The sequence below is a fragment of the Diabrotica virgifera genome, chromosome 10 (assembly GCF_917563875.1).
Source record: "Diabrotica virgifera virgifera chromosome 10, PGI_DIABVI_V3a".
In the NCBI taxonomy this organism is placed as follows: Eukaryota; Metazoa; Arthropoda; class Insecta; order Coleoptera; family Chrysomelidae; genus Diabrotica; species Diabrotica virgifera.
Window position 1 is genome coordinate 32,249,768 of NC_065452.1, and position 20,567 is coordinate 32,270,334.

The 20,567-nt window shown below is 33.1% G+C and overlaps 1 protein-coding gene across 7 annotated transcripts in view; it reads right to left on the reverse strand.

The window, feature by feature from the left end:
* The window catches only part of LOC114335194 (mucin-5AC), a 436,134-nt gene that overhangs the window by 97,046 nt on the left and 318,521 nt on the right, over window positions 1-20,567 (reverse strand). For 6 of the 7 annotated variants that reach the window (XM_050663155.1, XM_050663154.1, XM_028285392.2 and 3 more), the window contains exons 5-7: window positions 20,283-20,347; window positions 20,149-20,223; window positions 12,486-13,952 (exon numbers count right to left, since the gene is read on the reverse strand). In XM_050663155.1, the coding sequence (XP_050519112.1) occupies window positions 12,486-13,952; window positions 20,149-20,223; window positions 20,283-20,347 (1,607 nt within the window). The remainder of the gene's footprint in view (window positions 1-12,485; window positions 13,953-20,148; window positions 20,224-20,282; window positions 20,348-20,567) is intronic. The other variant, XM_050663156.1, reaches the window with a different exon arrangement.

The following is a 20,567-nucleotide window of genomic DNA, read 5'->3' on the forward strand; positions in this document are numbered from 1 at the left end:
CAAATTTTTATTCAAATATTTTATTTACAGGGCGACCTATTATGCATTAGTGTCTATCCTTTCTCTCTAAAACTCACTTCTTCTTTCATCCTATACCATGTTTCTATACTATAATAGTAGTAAGAGTATAATAAGAGAAATACAAAAGCATAAAGGCAGGATTCGTGTCCTTTCTCACTTTACAAGAGATGACACTAGGCCAGGCAGCGCCATCTACTTTACATGACAGAAATTAGTTACCATTTTTGGTGACTACATGAAAAAACGATTCATTGGTCACGTCATTCCACCGACTTAACCCCGAATAATTTTGTTCGGTCTGGATACGTTGACAACACAATTTATGGTTACCTTCAAAGTAGTCAAAATTTAGAAAAACTTGGCCTGAATATTACCGAAAAATCATTAAAACTTTTTGTAAAGTTGTATCTTCTATTATATATCAAGGACTTATACACTAATCAACCACCCTGTATGACCAATGAATTGAAGAAAAGTGATCTTTATACAATAGTTTTTTATGTATTTAGAGCGAAAAATGATAATAATAATTGCTTTAGACAGAGTAAATAGTTATCGGTACAGGTAAAATAATCCACGAGGAAAATAAACTTCCTGTAGCTGGCTGTATACCATAAATCACAAAAATGCCAAGTTTCTTGTAAAAGGTATTAAAATACCCTAAATAAGGGTCAAAATACAAAACGTTTTCGGATTAAGGAATCCATCATCAGTGTTTAAAAGCCCTAAAATTAAGTATAACCTAATTAAATGAGATAAAAGTTAAAATTGACAGAGGTTTTCAAGAACAAGAGGTCATACTTACAAAATTTGCATGCCTGAGCCACCAAAATGTATAGGGTAAAAACCCTTTAAATGTAAATAATAAAGATGTTTTACATATTTATATAAAATTCATCGGATGTAATAGATAAACCTGGATGTTACCCAGGGCAACACAGGACTCTCCCCACGTGGTTGGAACTTTTTTTTGGTGAAAACCTCACATATTGGATTTCAATGGCCAACTGACAAGTGAATTAAAGAGCAACCCGAAATGACACCAAGAACTGTCAATGTAACCTAGTTGTAATATTACTTCAGCCACAACGTTAAAGATTAATTTAAATGTTTTAAGATAAAAAACAGTATCAAATTTACAAATAGTAAAAATAAAAGATGTTCACAAAATATGAAAGATTTTTTCCCTAGAAATAATGCATTAATTAAGTATTCAAAATAGGGAAATGAAATGTTTACGTTACAGGAAGTTATGCAGTCAACAATACCAATAGGTGTTGTATTAGTGGTATAAAATTGTCAATACGATTAGACAAATAATGGTAAAGGCCTTATACTAGGAACATAAAATAGTATGTAATGTGTACATATGTGTACGATTTTAAGAGTATTGATGAAATGATAATTGTTTAATGACTTATAACTTTCTTGGTAGTCGACCCAACATAAATTGTATAAAGATAGAAAAAGTGGTATGATAATTGTAAAAATACTGTTTTGTTTTTATCTGATATTTATCTGAAAATGAGACTAAAGTAACTTGATGAAACTGAGTCCTCCAGAGACCTGACATCAAATTGGTTAAAAATTAAATGGTTGTAAAATATGGGGGGGAGTAGGACGGTATGAGAAGTCTGACATAGTATGTTGTGATATTGGACCATGGAAGATGTGTAGTGTGTTGTTATGAAATATAAAAAGATAAATAGATTAGATAACTCTTATTTCATAACAACACACTACACATCTTCCATGGTCCAATATCACAACATACTATGTCAGACTTCTCATACCGTCCTACTCCCCCCCATATTTTACAACCATTTAATTTTTAACCAATTTGATGTCAGGTCTCTGGAGGACTCAGTTTCATCAAGTTACTTTAGTCTCATTTTCAGATAAATATCAGATAAAAACAAAACAGTATTTTTACAATTATCATACCACTTTTTCTATCTTTATACAATTTATGTTGGGTCGACTACCAAGAAAGTTATAAGTCATTAAACAATTATCATTTCATCAATACTCTTAAAATCGTACACATATGTACACATTACATACTATTTTGTGTTCCTAGTATAAGGCCTTTACCATTATTTGTCTAATCGTATTGACAATTTTATACCACTAATACAACACCTATTGGTATTGTTGACTGCATAACTTCCTGTAACGTAAACATTTCATTTCCCTATTTTGAATACTTAATTAATGCATTATTTCTAGGGAAAAAATCTTTCATATTTTGTGAACATCTTTTATTTTTACTATTTGTAAATTTGATACTGTTTTTTATCTTAAAACATTTAAATTAATCTTTAACGTTGTGGCTGAAGTAATATTACAACTAGGTTACATTGACAGTTCTTGGTGTCATTTCGGGTTGCTCTTTAATTCACTTGTCAGTTGGCCACTGAAATCCAATATGTGAGGTTTTCACCAAAAAAAAAGTTCCAACCACGTGGGGAGAGTCCTGTGTTGCCCTGGGTAACATCCAGGTTTATCTATTACATCCGATGAATTTTATATAAATATGTAAAACATCTTTATTATTTACATTTAAAGGGTTTTTACCCTATACATTTTGGTGGCTCAGGCATGCAAATTTTGTAAGTATGACCTCTTGTTCTTGAAAACCTCTGTCAATTTTAACTTTTATCTCATTTAATTAGGTTATACTTAATTTTAGGGCTTTTAAACACTGATGATGGATTCCTTAATCCGAAAACGTTTTGTATTTTGACCCTTATTTAGGGTATTTTAATATATACCTTTTACAAGAAACTTGGCATTTTTTAGGTAAAATAATAGTTAGGTAATTACTTAACAGCAACAGTATCTTTTTTTGCTCCTGATATACACAACATTTTTCTACAATAGCTTAATAAAATGGAATTTTAAAATCATATACCTATTTATAACAAACACATAACATATTTTGAACTATCAACGTACTTAAACATAATTATATACACACTGATTTTCCGAGAAAAATCATCCTAAACGATGAAACACATGGCAACCTTCATGGCTTTGTTAATCGTCAAAATTGCCGCATTTGGGTTTCTGAGAACCCACATGTGACTGTCTAAAGAAAAATGCATCCACAATGTGTCACTCTTTGGTGCGGATTTTGTACTGAAGGCATCATTGGATCATACTTCTTTGAAAATGAGGCTGGCCAAGCTGGTTACTGATGCTTGATATCACAATATGATGAGAGAATTCTTGCTGCCTAAATTGGATGATATTAATGTGGAACACATGTGGTTTCAACAAGATGGTGCCACATGCTATACAGCCAGTGGTTTTGGTGGTCACGGGGTGAATTGGCCCCCTAGTTAGATTCCTTTTTGGGGATATTTGAAGTCAAAGGTCAATGCAAACAAGCCTACAGCCACCCGTGCATTGAAGGAGGAAATTCAACGCTGCATCAACGAAATTCATCCATATTTATGCAAAACAGTTATCAAAAATTTCGACAAAAAAGTGCGTGTGTGCCAGCAAAGCCGTGGATGCCTTTGCCTAATGTGCTATTCCATTCATAACCCTATTAAAATTCAAATCGTTCGTAAATTTTGGAACACCAAAAATAATTTTGAAATACCAATTTTACAAATTATGTAGCTTTACAAATCATATAGCTTTTGCTGTACTTCTGATCTCAAAAAAGATCTACTTAGTACATTGTTAACATTATTATCCATAATTTTATTGTAAATGAGAAGCAATAGTCTCTTCTATATTAAGCAATTGTAAAAAAGACAGTATTCATTTATGAAATAAGGGATACACTCAGGTGCTACAAAATTGATCCATTCATTCAAAAGTTGTATATTTCTCATGTATTGTGATTTTACTGTACATAGACATTCAGCGATTTAATAAAAATCTGGTAGGTCAGGCTTATTAGTCCAGAGAAATAAGGTTTTTGTCGGGACACTTGAGCAGCCAGGTTGCAAATGGGTTTTTTTGGGTACTATATACCTAATACATTATAAATACAAAAATGCCCGTCATAATTTTGACGAGAAATTTAGCTATTAACAAATAAGGGTCAAAAATGGCAGTTTTTTAGTTTAAATCGCTACAGGTAAAAATAGGGAAATTATATAAATTATTTAGAGTATTTGCATTTTAGTAGATGAGCCAAGGTTTAAAATGGCACTTTTTTAATTTTGGTCCGATCATTTTTTGCTTCGAAAATTGCAATATAAGACTAAAATTTCAAACATAAAAAATGTGCTATAACTTTTGCGAAAATGGCCTTAAGACTTTCATATTGCACAAAAAGTTGGGTCAAACTTTCCATATAATGCACAAAAAAATTTTAAGACGATTCGTCAACTAGTTTAAATTTTATTCAATTTGTTTATCGCAAAGAGCTTTTTTTCGCAATGTTATTGTTCAGAAAATAATAATGACATAGCGATTCTGTGGAAACCACATGCAAGAAGAATAGTTATGTTTTCAAAAGTGTTGAAAAAAATCATTAAAAAGTCGTTTTAATCATTCCGAAAAAAGTTTAGCAAAGTAGAGTCATTATTGGCTTACAAACAATTTGAATAGCTTTGTTAATATTGACTATAGAGTAAATCTACTTTAGGATTTCAAAAGCTGGTATTTTTACACGAATTTTCAGAGAAAAACATTTTGCCTAGGCTAATTAGGCTCAAAGTTAGCCACTTTTATTATTTAATTCGCAGTTACTTCTATATACATCAAATTCTCCTGTAACAGTGTTAGTTACCATATTACTCCGAAACGGCTTGGCCGATGTTTATGAAATTTTACACGTATATCCTATAGACCGGAGAAGAGGTTTTAATCTATTTTTTATACCCATAAGTTATAAGGGGGCCTGACATGTTTTTCTATTTTTTTGGACAAAATTATCTACCTTAATTTTATGATGTAGAATTAAAAAATACATACAACCCTTAATTTTCACTCTTTTATCACCAACTCCTATTTGTTAATAGCCATCCATATATTTACATCTATAAAATTCTCCTGTCACAGTGTTAGGTTCCATACTCCTCCGAGACCGCTTGACCGATTTTTATGAAATTATATATATTCGGTATATTCGGTAGGTATATTCGTATATTCGGTATGTATATTCGGTAGGTCTTAGAATCGGTCGTAATCTATTTTTCATATCCCTGAGTGATAAGGGGAGTTCCCCCTAACATTTTGTAATGTTAGGTGGGGATGTGTGTACATAGCGTACTCTATAAAACTACGAGTACATACAAATTAAAAAATTATGATCAAAATCCATCAACAAGCTACGGTGATATTAATCGCAGCATATTTTTGCAGAATCAGTTTCATTTTTTGAGTGCACGGATTTTATTAATTCCCCTCCACCGACCACGAATTAATTCCGTTCGGACGCCATTTATAAAACTTTATTAACCACTCTGTTGAGGTTCAAAGTTTACTCAAACTTTTACACATAAACTATATATCTTCAACTTCAAAATAGCTCAAGTTAGGTTGCTTAATTGTTATAAACAAAGTAGCCGTCAATTAAATTAAAAAAAGTGGCTAACTTTTTTACCGGTGACTTTTTTAGTGACCGTAATTAACCTAGGTGAAGTTTTTCTTTGAAAATTCGTATAAAAATACCAGTTTTTCAAATCGCATTGTAGTTTTAGCCTACAGTCAATATTAACAAAGTTATTCAAATTGTTTATAAGCCAAAAATGACTCTATTTTAGTAAAATATTTTCTGAGTGATAAAAATGACTTTTTAACGATTTTTTTAAATGCTTTGAAAATATGACTATTCTTCTTTCATATTGTTTTCACAAAATTGCTATATCATTATTGTTTTCTGAACAATAACATTGCAAAAAAAGCTCTTTGCGATAAATAAATTGAATAAAATTTAAACTAATTGACGAATCGTCTTAAATTTTTTTGTGCATTGTGTTTGACTCAACTTTTCATGCAATATGAAAGTCTTAAATTTATTTTCGCAAAAGTTATAACAAATTTTTAATTTTTCAAAATTTTAGTTTTATTTTGCAATATCCGAAGCAACAAATGATCGGACCAAAATTCAAAAAGCGCTATTTTAAACCTTGGCTCATCTACTAAAAGAAAAATATTAAAAATAAACATATTTAATTACCCTATTTTTACCTGTAGCGATTTAAACGAAAAAACTCTCATTTTTGACCCTTATTTGTTAACTAAAGTTCTCGTACAAACTGTGACGGGCATTTTTGTATTTATAATGTATTAGGTATATAGCACCCAAAAAACCCATTTGCAACCTGGCTGCTCAAGTGTCCCGAACATGGTATATTTTTGCCTGGTGTATATTATGCAGTAGAATTTGGGAATCTATAGTTAGTGTCAGTGACTCACGTGAGCCAGAGATGAGAGAGAGATGTTATGATCCGATGTTGAAATAAAGCACAATGGTATGAGTACCTTAGAAAGTTGTTAAATAAAGAACACCAGAGGAGAGACAGAGGATGCGAGACCCCAAATAAGAATATAAACCGGGGATAACGAGAGATGGGATTGCCAAGGCTTTAAATAGAACGAAGAATGGTAACAGTTAGACCCAATGAAATACCTGTAGAGGTTCGGAAGGCTCAATGAGAGGAAGGGATTAATGTGTTGTGGCAAATGCTGAGTAGGATAGGATATTCAGGACTATAAGATTTATAGAGGGGTAAAGTTAATGTCCTACACAATGAAAATTTGGAAGAGGACTATAGAGCGAAGGTTAAGGAGGGATCAGTAGGAGAAGAGCAGTTTGGTTTTATGCCAGGGATGAAGGCAAGGGAAGTCTTGTTTGATTTGAGACAGTTGACGAGAAGAAATACGGCGAGAGGAAAAGAGAGCTACACTTATTATTTATAGATCTTGAGAAGGCGTACAAAATAGTTCCTAGACAAGAGCTATGGAGATGAATGGTTTCCTGAGAAGTGCGTAAGGCTGGAGAAGAATATGTATGGTCAGGGTCATTCCATGTTAACTCAACACACCTAATTTCCGCCCCCTCTTCAGATTTGGTTTGGAATACTCACAGTGGCTAATAAGAGAAACAAAAATACAAAATTTTAAATTTTTATCTCAAGCCGTTTCCGAAATATGGTTATGTTAAGTTTTCCAAAAAGATCCAAAACACCGCGACAATACTTTATTGGAATGGTTGGAGAAGCTGATCTAATTGAGCTAGAATGCTGGGAGATGTGTCATTTTGCAGCATTTTTAAAGCTCTTTACAGTGATATATACAGCATGATGCTACGATAAACAAGTTTTTCTCAAACAAAAAACAATATAAAATATTAAAAAAAAATATATTTTGATTAAGTTTTTTTCGAAAAAGTACATAATTTAAAATTTTCATAATATTCCTACAAATACATAGTACTGTTGTTAATAACATATAAAATTTTTATCATGGGATGGTGATGGGTTCAACATGAAAAAAAAAAAAAATAAATTTCACACATACAGTATGGTGCAAATGAAAGGAATAAATTCGCAATGTCGCAAGTAGGCAACTTTAAGGAAAAATTCCGAAACAGGTCGATTTTTATTGTTAAATTGTATTTTTTTAGCATATGTATCATACTAGTGACGTCATCCATCTGGGCGTGATGACGTAATCGATGATTTTTTAAATGAGATTATATATAGGTCGTGTGCTAGCTCATTTGAAATGTTATTTAATTCTCTGTTCAGTAATATAAACAATAACATAATTATTTATACAGGGTGGCAAAAAATGTTTTCTTTAATTAAATTAATTGACAAAAAAGAATAATGTATGTAATTTATCTGTTTCTGGTAACAGTAACATATATTTTAAATTTAATAAATTACATACATTCTTCTTTTTTGTCAATTAATTTAATTAAAAACAAGTTTTTGCTACCCTGTATAAATAATTATAGTATTGTTTATATTACTGAATAGAGAATTTAATAACCTTTCAAATGAGCTAACACACGATATATAGTCTCATTTAAAAAATCATCGATTACGTCATCACGCCCAGATGGATGACGTCACTAGTATGATACATATATGCCAAAAAATTACAAATTAAAAATAAAATCGACTTGTCTCGGGATTTTTCCTTAAAGTTGGCAACTTGCGACATTACCAATTTCCTTTCATTTGCACTATACTGTATGTGTGAAATTTATTTTTTTTTATGTTGAACTCATCACCATCCCATGATAAAATTTTTATATGTTATTAACAAACGTACTATGTATTTGTAAGAATATTATGAAAATGTTAAGTTATGTACTTTTCGGAAAAAAACAAATCAAAATATATTTCAACAAATCAAAAATCAAAATATATTTTTTTTGTTTGAGAAAAACTTGTTCATCGTAGCATCATGCTGTATATATCACTGTAAAGAGCTTTAAAAATGATGCAAAATGACACCTCTCCCAGCATTCTAGCTCAATCAGGTCAGGTTCTACAACCATTCCAATAAAGTACTATCGCGGTGTTTTGGACATTTTTGGAAAACTTTACATAATCATATTTCGGAAACGGCTTGAGATAAAAATTTAAAATTTTGTATTTTTCTTCACCTAATCATCCACTATGAGTACTACAAATTTTAACAAAATCTAAATAGGTCAGGAAAAAAATTAATTCACAGTGTGTTGATTTCACCTGGAACAGCTCTACACTAAAGTAAGAACTTGTGTAGGATTGATCGAAAGTTTTTCAGTGACGTGACGGTTGGTTTGCATAAGGCTCTTCACTGAGTCACTATCTGTCTAATCTTGTTATAGATGTATTGACAGAGAAGGTAATGCTTCTTGGTTGCCTCCTTGCTGATGACATCGTGTTATCGAGAGCAAAGAAATGTTGAAGGAGAAGTTAGAGGGTTGCAGAAGGGCTATTGAAGAGGAAGGACTTAAGGTTAGTAGGTAGAAAACGGAGTATATGTGGTTGGGAGGAACAGGAATGGTTGGGGACATCGAATTGCTTGGAGGGTAACTAGGACGAGTAGGAGAATTTAAATACCTTGGCTCTTACATAACGGAAAATTCTCCACCGAATACAGGCTGGTTAGTTTAACTGTTTGCGTTTAATGTCCTCTCTCAAAGATGCTTAGATATGAACCTGGATAGTTATTCCTGTTTCATCGACTTCGAAAAAGCGTTCGACAGAGTCCGACATGAAAAACTAATAGAATTATTGAAAAACAGAGGTATAGACAGACGAGACTTACGAATTATCATCAATCTGTATTGGAATCAAAAGGCCAATATAAAGATAGAAAAACAAGAGTCCGAGAATATTGATATAAAGGGAGGGGTAAGACAAGGTTGTGTTCTGTCGCCGCTACTGTTTAACGTGTACAGTGAAGCCATATTTCAGGAAGCGATAGCGGAACTAAGTGATGGAATCTCTATAAACGGAAGAATAGTAAATAACATAAGATTCGTCGATGACACCGTTATAATGGCAGACACCCTGGAATCGCTACAAGAATTGTTAAATAGAATTAACGATTATTGCATTCGATATGGACTCAAAATAAACAAGAAAAAAACTAAATTTATGATTGTCTCAGAAACACAACGTGGAAATGAAAGGTTAATACTAGAGCAAAACCAAATAGAAAAAGTAAAGACATACAAATATCTGGGAACCTGGCTTAATGACAAAAATGACCAAAGCAAAGAAATTAAAGTCCAAATTGAAACTGCAAGGCAAGCATTTATAAAAATAAAGACACTGCTTACAAACAAAGACCTTCAGTTGCCTCTCAGATTGAAGGCTCTAAGATGCTACATATTTTCTATATTACTATAACGGAATGGAAGCTTGGACATTGAAGAGACAACACATAAGAAAAATAGAAGCGTTCAAAATGTGGTGTTACAGAAGAATATTGAAAATTCAGTGGGTTCAAAGGATTACCAATGTTAAATTACGTTTAAATAAGGAGTTAGAAATTATGAACAGTATAAAATCAAGAAAACTGGAATGTTTGGGTCACATTACCAGAGGAGAAAAATATGAGTTGCTGAGAGTTATTATACAAGGAAGGGTCCAAGGAAGAAGAAGCATAGGAAAAAGACGCATCTCCTGGCTGAGGAACCTTAGAGAATGGTTTAACTGTAGTTCATTACAACTGTTCAGAGCAGCAGCCAACAAAGTGACCATAGCCATTATGATATCCAACCTCCGACAGGAGATGGAACTTTAAGAAGAAGAAGTTTAACTGGAAGCGAATGAGCGGGGTACTCTGTGATGGAAAATTCGGGAAAGGGTTGAAAGGAAAGATATACCAGAGTGTGGTGAAGCCTTCCTTGGTGTACGGTGGAAAAGTGTGGCCTGTAAAGAAGATTTAGGAAAAGAAGATAGAGGTAGCTGAAATTAAAATGGTATGGTAGATGTTGGGTGAGACCAGAAGGGACAGGATCAGGAACGAAGTGATAAGGAAAAGAGCCGTTGTGACTACAGTCTTAAAAAGGTTCAAGAACTGCAGAGGTTTGTTCACGTCAGACGTAGAAATGAGAACTATGTGGAACGAAGAATGAAGAAAAGAAGTTGAAGGAAAGAGAGGTAGAGGAAAGCCGAGCAGAAGATGGAAGAACCAAAGACTGTGTGACAGAGGATTTCAGAAAGAAAGGTTTAAATGAAGAAGGCAAAGAAATGAGTGGCAAAGAAGAGTAAAGAACAGCGAACCCTGAAAAGAAAACAGCTATGAAAGAAGAAGAAAGAAATGTCGAAATTCAGAAGAAAATTTACTTGCGAAAGAAAAGGATTTAGTATAAGTGATCAGTACAAAAAAGGCGTTGAACAATTTTTTTGCACCTGAATGTACACACACACAAACTTATATGGAATCACCATGTATTTCAAAGTAATATTTATTTCTTTTGAAAAAACTTATTATTGTTGCGAAGAATAAAGGTTTTTATTGAAAATAAATAAATATATGAGACAATCGGATAGTACAGCTCGGTACGGTGTAGGTTATTTGCTTGAGTTGCAAATGGAACGAAAATAAATAAACTAACTTTTGCGTCCAAAAACGAAAATATGCCTCATGTGGGGTTATAGAACTTACAACGAGAAAGTAATGTTCTTAGAGGGACATAGCTGTAGAGCTAGGCGTAATACAGGGCGTTCTGTCCAAAACCTATGCTAGGTAACAGGAACTAGGAAAGCTCAAAAATAAAGCAAGGGAAAGTCGCCAAAAGTAATAACGGCTCTCCATGATCGTTTAATGGTCCAATCAGCTGGAAGACACCCAACCATTTCTCACCTGCATCTCCAAAGGCAGCTTTTGGAAGCTGCAGGTGTAACTGTTTTAGTTGAAACGATAAGAAGAAGAGTTCGTACCAAAAAGTATACCACAGGAGACAGTTATGGGTTCCCGCGTTATCCAGGCAACACAAGATTGATCGCCTAAATTAGTGTTTTCACCACCAAAACTGGAACAAGGGAAATTGACAAAATGTGCTATTTTCAAAAAAAGTCAGGATTTGTGTAAAATCAGATGACCCACGAAATCGTGTACTTAGAGGTCGAGGAAGACAAGCAAGAACGGAAACTGTCAGATCTGTTCACAAATATACAAGGGGAAGTGTAATGTTCTGGAGAGGAATTGTGATCCGTAAAAAAACTCCTTTAATTTTCATCCAATCAACTTTAACTGCTCACAGGTATGTTGATAACCTGTAGTCAGGCTCGGGAGAGGTGCAACAGGTGAACATTTAATTTTATTGCATGATAATGGACCTTCACATACCATAAAAGTGACTACACACATCATTGAAGCAGAAGGTATCCCTTATTTGGAGTGGCCTGCTTGCTCACCCGAGCTTAATGCTATAGAGCTTATTAGTGTGATATTGCTTATTTGTGTGATATGCTTAAAAGAAAAATTAGAGCTCGCCGGGATAATCCACAAAACACCGCACGGCTAGTACAAGCTGCTCTTAAACGATGGAGCAAACTACCACAACAAAATGTTGATATATTGGTTAGGAGCGTGCCCACGCAAACTGAAGCTTGCATAAGGACTAGAGGTGATAACACTGACAACCACAAAATACAAAAAAAAAAAAATAAAAACAATTTAAACATTTTTCGTTTTACATTGAAATTTTGTATGCTTTGACTTTAAAACAACTACTTTCAATTTGTTTGTTAAATACTTTATAATTTTATTTAATTGTTATGTATTTGTTATTAAATTGCTTTAAAATAAATATTGTTTGACTTCGTGTGTTCGTCTTATTAAATTAACACGAAATAGTAAGAAATATCAGATGATTGCATATAAGTTCGGGTGTGTTTATTTAACACCATATGATACAACCTATATTCTATAATATATAACTACAAAATGTACATATTTCTCCTCATTAGTAACTTCGCTAGTAATTTAACCATTCTACTATATACAAGTCCATAAAATCTTGGCAAAAATGACATTACCTCTTGAAACCTTCTCCTCGTTGGCTTTTAGTTTCGTTGTCATACAATTCCTTGAAAGGAATCCTCTGTTTTACATTTTCTTCAGGCCTTTTAACAAGTCTTTTCGTTGGTCTCGTTGAATATCTTCTTGTAGTCCGATTAGGTCTAGGGGTTGTAGTTGTATTGCGGTAAAGTGTAGTTTTCCTGCTTTTTTGATATGGCAAATTAACTTTTACAGTTGGACTGACTGTAGATCCTTGCGTATTTAGTTTAGAATCAGAAACGATAACCTTAACCTTTTCATTGCTTTTAACTGTTTCGCTTGTTGAGTTTTTTCTTTCGGAATTAAAGTCTGGGTAGTAATACTCATCGTCGTAGTAGTAAATGTAGTCTTTGTTATTTCTTATGCCATCTTTATCAGGGTATGGGTCATCTTCGTAGGTGTCATAATAATAATAATAATCGTTACTAGAATCGTTAACCTGTGTTTTGTCTACTACTGGGTGAATTTTTGGTTGCTGAGGATCTTCAACTTTGGCAGGTTTCACATTCTGATGACTAGAATTTTCTTTAATATAATTTATATTTAATATATTACTATAGTTTTTAGGATGATTTCCTCGAGTGTCATTACCTAAGTACCTTTTATCTAGATCTGTATTGGTGTAATGAACCCTGTGATTGTTTCTTTTATTCTCATTTTTCCTGTTTTCATCCACTTTTAAATCTATCAGATTTAATCCTGAATGTTTATGGCTACTAGGTGAGGTAGTTGTTTCACTTAACTTACTTTTTAAGGTAGTACTTTCAGTACTAGTTATGGTACTTACAACGGAATTTTCAGTAGAAGTCATGAGATCTTGAAATCTTTTTAAAAACTCATCAAAATCAAAATTCGGGTCAGCAAATGGGTTCGTTATGTGAGCATAAGGGTTTTCTGTTTTATAGAATTCTGGGGGAGGTTCAAATTGTTCTAGTTCCTCAACGGAACTTTCTTCTGTTGTATTTGCTTGAATATTTTCGTTACTGTCTGTGGTTACTTCATAAGGAGCTACAATAGCTTGAGTCTGCAGATTTCCAGGTTTATGGGAAATAACATATGGCACTTTTTGTGCTTCTGTTTGACTATAATCACCTTGCAAAACTAAAACAGGTGATGTATTATACTTAATAGGGAAACGGTTTCGTTTTTTATCACTAGCAGGGTTTGGAGTAGTGTAGGAATTCACGTATCTTATCGTAGAGGTTCTAGAAGGTATATCAGCCCATTTTCCAAAAGCAATATACTGGTAATTATTCGAATTCTTCTGGTAACTTGGCGTAAAAGGATGAAAGTCGTCCTCTTTGTTACTAATTGGCGCACTAGGATTAAAACTAAATCTCTTGGTATAGCGGGGTTGCTCGGTAAGAGGCTGAAATTGTATAAAATCTAAAAAATGTTTTTCGTTTCCTTGACGGCGTGTATGGTGGGTAGTTTCAGGCGGTCGACTAAAAAATTTTTTGTTAAGGTATACATACCGTTCATCGTTTGCGTTTCTTTCGAGCTTGAGCAAGGTATTTAACTTAAATATTTGTTTGTATTAAAATAAACATTCAAAATAACTATAATTTGTTTTAATATACACTTCTCCAAGAAGTTAATGCACCACATTAAAGATTGGCCATTTTTAATGTCTCGAATATCCTAAACCTTTTTAATATGTTATAGCCTTATTCTTTATCAATATCGCTGTAATAATATTGTTGCTAGCCAGGTAAATTGTCATTTTATACCGGATGTAGGTACCAATCAAACTGTGATTTTTTCTCAAAGTTCTCGTGACCTTGTGAAATAATCTAACATTTAGAAAATACTGGAATTGAAACCAAACTATAGCCTCATGTTTTCTTAATATTCTGTTTTTTGATTCATTTAGCTATATTAAAATAGCTATTCATCATAGCTATTTTAACAACTAGCCTTGTTTTTCATCATTGCAGGGTCTTTTTAAATAAGTATGTCAAAATTTTAGGGGGTAATTCCGGATGCCAAAAATTATGACAGTTTGCTTTATAAATGCTTCATTTTCGAGATAGGGGTGCTGAAATTTTCCTTACAAACTGACGATTTATTTATTGCTCCAAAGCTGGTTGAGATATGCAAATGAAATTTGGTGGGTTTTAAGAGGTAGTTATGGTGCATTTTTTGACATACAATTAAGAATTTTGTGTTCACAATTGGCGCACATAAGTGTTATAGTACCCTTATGCGCGCCATTGCTAAATAATTAATTCCTAATTGTATATAAAAAATGCGCAATATCTCAACCAGCTTTGGAGCAAAATTAAATTAAATAAATCGTCGAAGCATTTGCGGATATATGTAAGTTTATAAAGCAAACTATCAATATTTTGTCATGCAAAATTATTTCAAAGTTTGCCATACTTATTTAAAAACACCCTGTATTGACGAAAAACAAGGCTAGTTGTTAAAGTACCTAACTTTTTATTATCCAACATTATAAGCGAATGAATCAAAAAACAGAATGTTAAGAAAACATAAGGCTGTAGTTAGGTTTTAATTTCTGTTTTTTATAAATGTTAGAATATTTCACAGATTCAAGCGAATTTTGAGAAAATATCACAGTTTGATTGGTACACCCGGTATACAATGGCAATTTACCTGTCTAGCAACAATATTATTACAGCGGTATTGTTAAAGATTAAGGCTATAACATGTTAAAAAATCACTTATACGGACAACATGTTTAGAAAATTCGAGACATTAAAATGACCAATATTTAAGGTGTTGCGTTAATTTCTTGCAGAAGTGTATTATGTATAAAAATAATACAGTGTTTTGAGTAGGATGGAAAACTGCAACAAGAACCTATACATCTGTTTCTGCAATCCATTTTTTGGACTTAATTAGTTTTTAACAAATTAAAGTAAAAAACTGTAAATTTTCGCTTTTTTCGTCTATCAGCAAAGTGCAGTATTTGAAACCAAATTTGAGAGTAAGTCATATAAAAACCATCAATGCGGCGTTTCTAAAATGTTTCTAATAAAAAGTTGTTGCTTAGAAAATTACAAAATAAGTCATAATTTTCGCAATTTCGTATTTTCATAATGCGCAAAATTTCAAAGTGATCGATCAAAAATATTTTATTTATTTATCCCAAATAATTTTTTTGCAACAATATAAGTCAGAAAATAATGAAGTTGACAGTAATTCTACGCATATGTTGCTGACGACCAAATAGTGATCGCACAAGACGAAGATGACCTCAGTTTTATGATGAGGAAACTGGAACAGGAATATACAAAGAATGGGATGGAAATAAACCTAAAGAAAACTGAATACCTAACAACGGAGAATACAGAAATAAAACACCTGGAAATAGATGAAGATAAACAAATTAAAGGAACAGACAAGTACAAGTATTTCATCATCATAATCATACATCTCCAAGTGGAGCAAAGGGCACCTTGCAGTGTTTCAAGTAGCATGAGGAATGATGGTGAGGTTGCTATTCCCACGCATCATCTGTTGAGTTCCGTCCAATTTTGTTTACTAGTTTTCTCCATTCTCTTCTGTTTTTTGCTATATTTTTTGCATCGTTCCATGTTAAATTATTTTCTTTGAGTTCTTTCTCTATTGTAATTTTCCACGTATAGGATGGTCTACCCATTCTTCTTTTGCCTTGAGCATTGTACTGTAGAGCTTGTCTAGCAATATTTGTTGCTGGTTTTCGTAAGGTGTGTCCTATCCACTTCCATTTCCGTTTTTTTATTGTATGTTCTATCCTTTCTTCATTTGTTATTCTCTACAATTCGTCATTAGTAATTTTGTTTGGCCAAAATATTCTCAGTATAATACGTAGGCACCTGTTAATGAAGGATTGTATTTTCTGAAAGAATTTTTTATGGTGTTTCCATGTTTCTGCTCCATATAACAGGACAGACTTTACATTAGTTTCAAATAATCGTAGCTTTGTTCTTCTGCTGATGTTTGTCGAGGCCCATATCTTGCGCAAAGAGTTGAAAGCGTTTTGTGCGAAGCTTATTCTTTGTGTTATGTCCTTTTCTGTGCCTCCTGTTGTGTTTAGCAGACTGCCCAAATAACAGAAATCTTTTACTTCTTCTATTTGTTTCCCTTCCAAATATATATTGTTTCCGTTCGTTTCCCCATTTGATAGTACTTTCGTTTTTTTGGGATTTATTTTTAAGCCGGTTGTTTTTGCTATGTTGTTCAATCTGGTGATTTTGTTTTGCATGTGTTGTCTGTTTGATGTTATGAGGCATATGTCGTCAGCGAACTCTAGATCCTCTAGTTTTTTAAATGGTGACCATTGTATACATGTTTTTTTAATCTTCAGTTTGTTTCATTATCCAATCTATGACTATTATAAACAACGTCTGTGACAAGACACACCCCTGTCTTACTCCTTTTTGATGCATATTTGTTGGGATAGTTCCCCTTCATGTTCAACTCTGGCAAAACATTCGTCGTAGAAAAGCCTTATTACTCTTATATATTTGTCTGGTATTCCATAGAGTTTTAATATCCTCCACATCATATTACGATTTATTGAATCAAACGCTTTTTCGAAGTCTACAAAGTTGATATAAACTTCCTGATTCATTTCCGCTGATTGTTCCAGGATGATCCTTAGGGTATTTATATGGTCAATACAGGAACTGTTCGGTCTGAATCCTATTTGGTTAATTCTTAATTTTTCATTTATGGGATCTTTAATTCTCTCCAATATTATTCTGGCCATTATTTTGGTAGCTATAGTGAGAAGAGTGATTGGTCTCCAGTTTTCGCATAGTGTGAGATTTTCTTTCTTTGGTAGCTTTATTATAACTCCTTCACCCCAATCTTTTGGTATCTTTTCCTCGATCCAAATTTGTTTAAATAGTAAGTAGTACATATCCACTGAGAAGTTTAAGTGTGATTTTATCAGTTCTGCGGGAATTCCGTCAACACCAGCCGCTTTGTCGTTTTTTTAAAAGGTTTATAGCATACCTTATTTCGTCCTTCGTAAATTCGTCGTTTCTTATGATTAATGTTTCGTTTCTCTCTGTTTCTTCCATCTCTATTTGTGATTCAATTCCTTCTTCATAGAGTTCTGTGAAGAATTGTGTCCATCTTTGGGCAATTTCTTTTTGAATTATGAATGTTTTTCCTTCTTTCCCATTAGTTTTGTTCTTTGCTGGCTCTTGCCCCCTTTAATTTCTTTGGTTATTGAGTAAAGTGTCCTTGTGTCATGTATTATCGCTGCTTCCTCTGCTTTTTCTGCCATTTGTTCCATATACAGCCTTTTATCTGTTCTGGCTTGTTTTTAACTTCTTTATTTTTTTATGTGTATTTTTCCTGCATTTCTTTTCGTTTTATCGGGTTTGTTGTTTTGATCAATTCAGTTTTGATTGCTCTTCTTTCCTTGATTTTTGTTTTAGTGTCCAGCGTTATCCATGGTTGATCCGCTTTCTCCTTGCACCCTAATATCTCTTTCCCTGCTTCCATGTACGAGTTTTTATATATTTCCCATATACCTTCAATGCTAGATTTTCCTACTTGTTCCAAGTTCCCCACATGCCTCTCCAACGTTTGTTGGTATTTGTTTTTTATGCTAGAGTCTCTTAATTTATTTGTATTGAATTTTCTATGTTTTTTGTTTGATTTATAATTAGCCTTGAGGCTAATTTTTATTTTTGCTCTCACTAATTCGTGGTCTGATGCACAGTCGGCTCCTCTCATTGCTCTCACATCTTGTAAGGAATTTTTCCACTTCTTTTCAATGAGAATGTGGTCAATTTGGTTCTTAAATTTTCCTCCTGGTGACGTCCATATTGTTTTATGGATATCTTTATGTTGGAATAATGTTCCCCCAATCATCATATTATTTGTCGAGCAAAGTTCTATTGATCTCGTGCCATTGTCATTCCTTTCTCCCATGCCATGAATCCCCATTACATGATCCTTTCCATTATTATTTGATCCTACTTTGGCGTTCCAATCCCCCAAAACGATTTTTATATCCCGTTTATATGTTTTTTGTATTTTTGCTAGCAACATATATACATCTGGTCGTAGAACTCTTCCTTTGTTTCATCTTCTTGTTGATTTGTTGAAGCATACACATTAATTATTATTAAGTTTCTAAATTTGCTTTGAAATCTTCCCCATATAATTCTCTCAGAGACATTCTCCCATTCCACCAATGCTTGGGCCGATGCTTTATTTAACATTAATGCCAGGCCTTTTTCTTTGTCTGAATTTATATCTCTATTATCTGAAGTATTTAGGTTTCATAATATCAAACAAAGGAACAACTGAAGAAGATATAAAAAATAGACTAGGACAAACAAAACACTGCATACGAAAATTAAACCCGGTAAAAGAAGAATATATAATACCATAACAAGAGGTATCTTCACTTATAGGTGTGAAAATTGGATAATAAATAAGAAACCCAAAAACAAAATAAAAGCAACAGAGTTGGAATTCCTAAGGAGAAGCTGCAGAGTAACAAGAAGAGAGAGAATAAGTAACATAGAGATTAAGAAAGGAATGCGAATGAACTCAGATATAATAGACTACGTCGAAGAGAAGAGATTAACCTGGTACAGACATGTCAGAAGAGCAGACCAAAATCGTTGGATGAATAAAATAACAGAGTGAAGCCCGACAGGAAGAAGGAAGAGAGGTAGACCCCGAAGATCTTTCAGAGATGGAATGGACGAAGCAATGGAAATAAGAAATCTGCAGGAAGGGGACTGGCAAACCAGAAAGAACTGGAGAGCACGGTTGAGTGAAGCAATACAATGAAAACTGTGGAATTCCTTAGTATATACCGGGTGATTAATTAAGAATGTAACCCAAATCTCTTCAGTAAAATGTGGCTCGTTACTGAGTTACCTATTTGACATTTCCTTGTCATACGTGGCAGAGAGTGTTTGTAATGTACACCCTACTAAATTATGATAAACAAACGTTTACCAGAGGCGTTCGACAGGGGACAGTGTATGGTTGACCCTTCCAATATTTTGCGCCACTGGCGGATTCTCCAAAACTTTCTACGTAAATTATTTACTCTTCGTATATAATTTAATAATATTCGTATGTATATTATTTGCATCGAAAGTATTTTGAGAATCGAAAAATTGCACTAAAATATTAATTCCGCCAGTGGCGTAGAATGTGGGAAGGGCCAACCATTCAGTTTCCCCTGTCGTACGCCCCTGGTAGTAGCCAGGTTCTAGCAAGTATGATAAGGATATGTCTAATAGCTTTTAAAGTACTGGGTAAAAATTGTTATTAAATTTTTAAATAAAACGCCCTGTAACTCAGTAGCGAGCCACATTTTATTTAAGCGATTTCGGTTAAATCTTAATATTTTGAGGTCTAGAATCTACAACCTAGAGATTGGACATTCTTAATGAATCACCCTGTATACCTAAACATAATAATAAAACATATTATGTGTAAAATAAAAATAAAATTACTGTTAATTTGTGATGAAATGGCTAAAGTTTAATTGTATATTAAAAAAAAAGCAAATTATGTTTTACTGTCTATTTTTGGTTTTTTCTCAAATGTTCAATATACTAATAAAAAAATTACGTTAACTTTGTTTTTTAAATTAAATACCTTGCTTCTCCCCAGGAAGAAACTTTTCCAGCGGCAAAACTCTTTTACCTTTTTGGTATTTGTCTCTTTTGTCTTCTTTTTGGAGTAATATATTTAAGTAATAAATCGTCGTCAGTCATCAATCTGGCAGAGTGAGTATAATAAAAATTAGAAAGGCTTTCTTTGAAATCGGAAAAACTTACCTGTAATGTTGGTTTTGTGTTCCGAATGAAATTACACCAATTTTCTCGCCTCGTCCACTGTAGCTCTGCAAAAAAATTATTGAGAATTATTATTTATTTCAACAATAAAATTAAAATCTTCTTCTTCTTCTTCCTTCTTGTATGTAGGCTTTAAAGCCTGTTTCTTCTTCAATATTATCCTCCTAAATTGTTTAGGTTATCGCACCACCTTTTTCTTGGTCTGCCAATACTTCTTCGTCCATTTGGTGACTTATCTCGTGCTATTCGTACTATCCTATCCTCTGC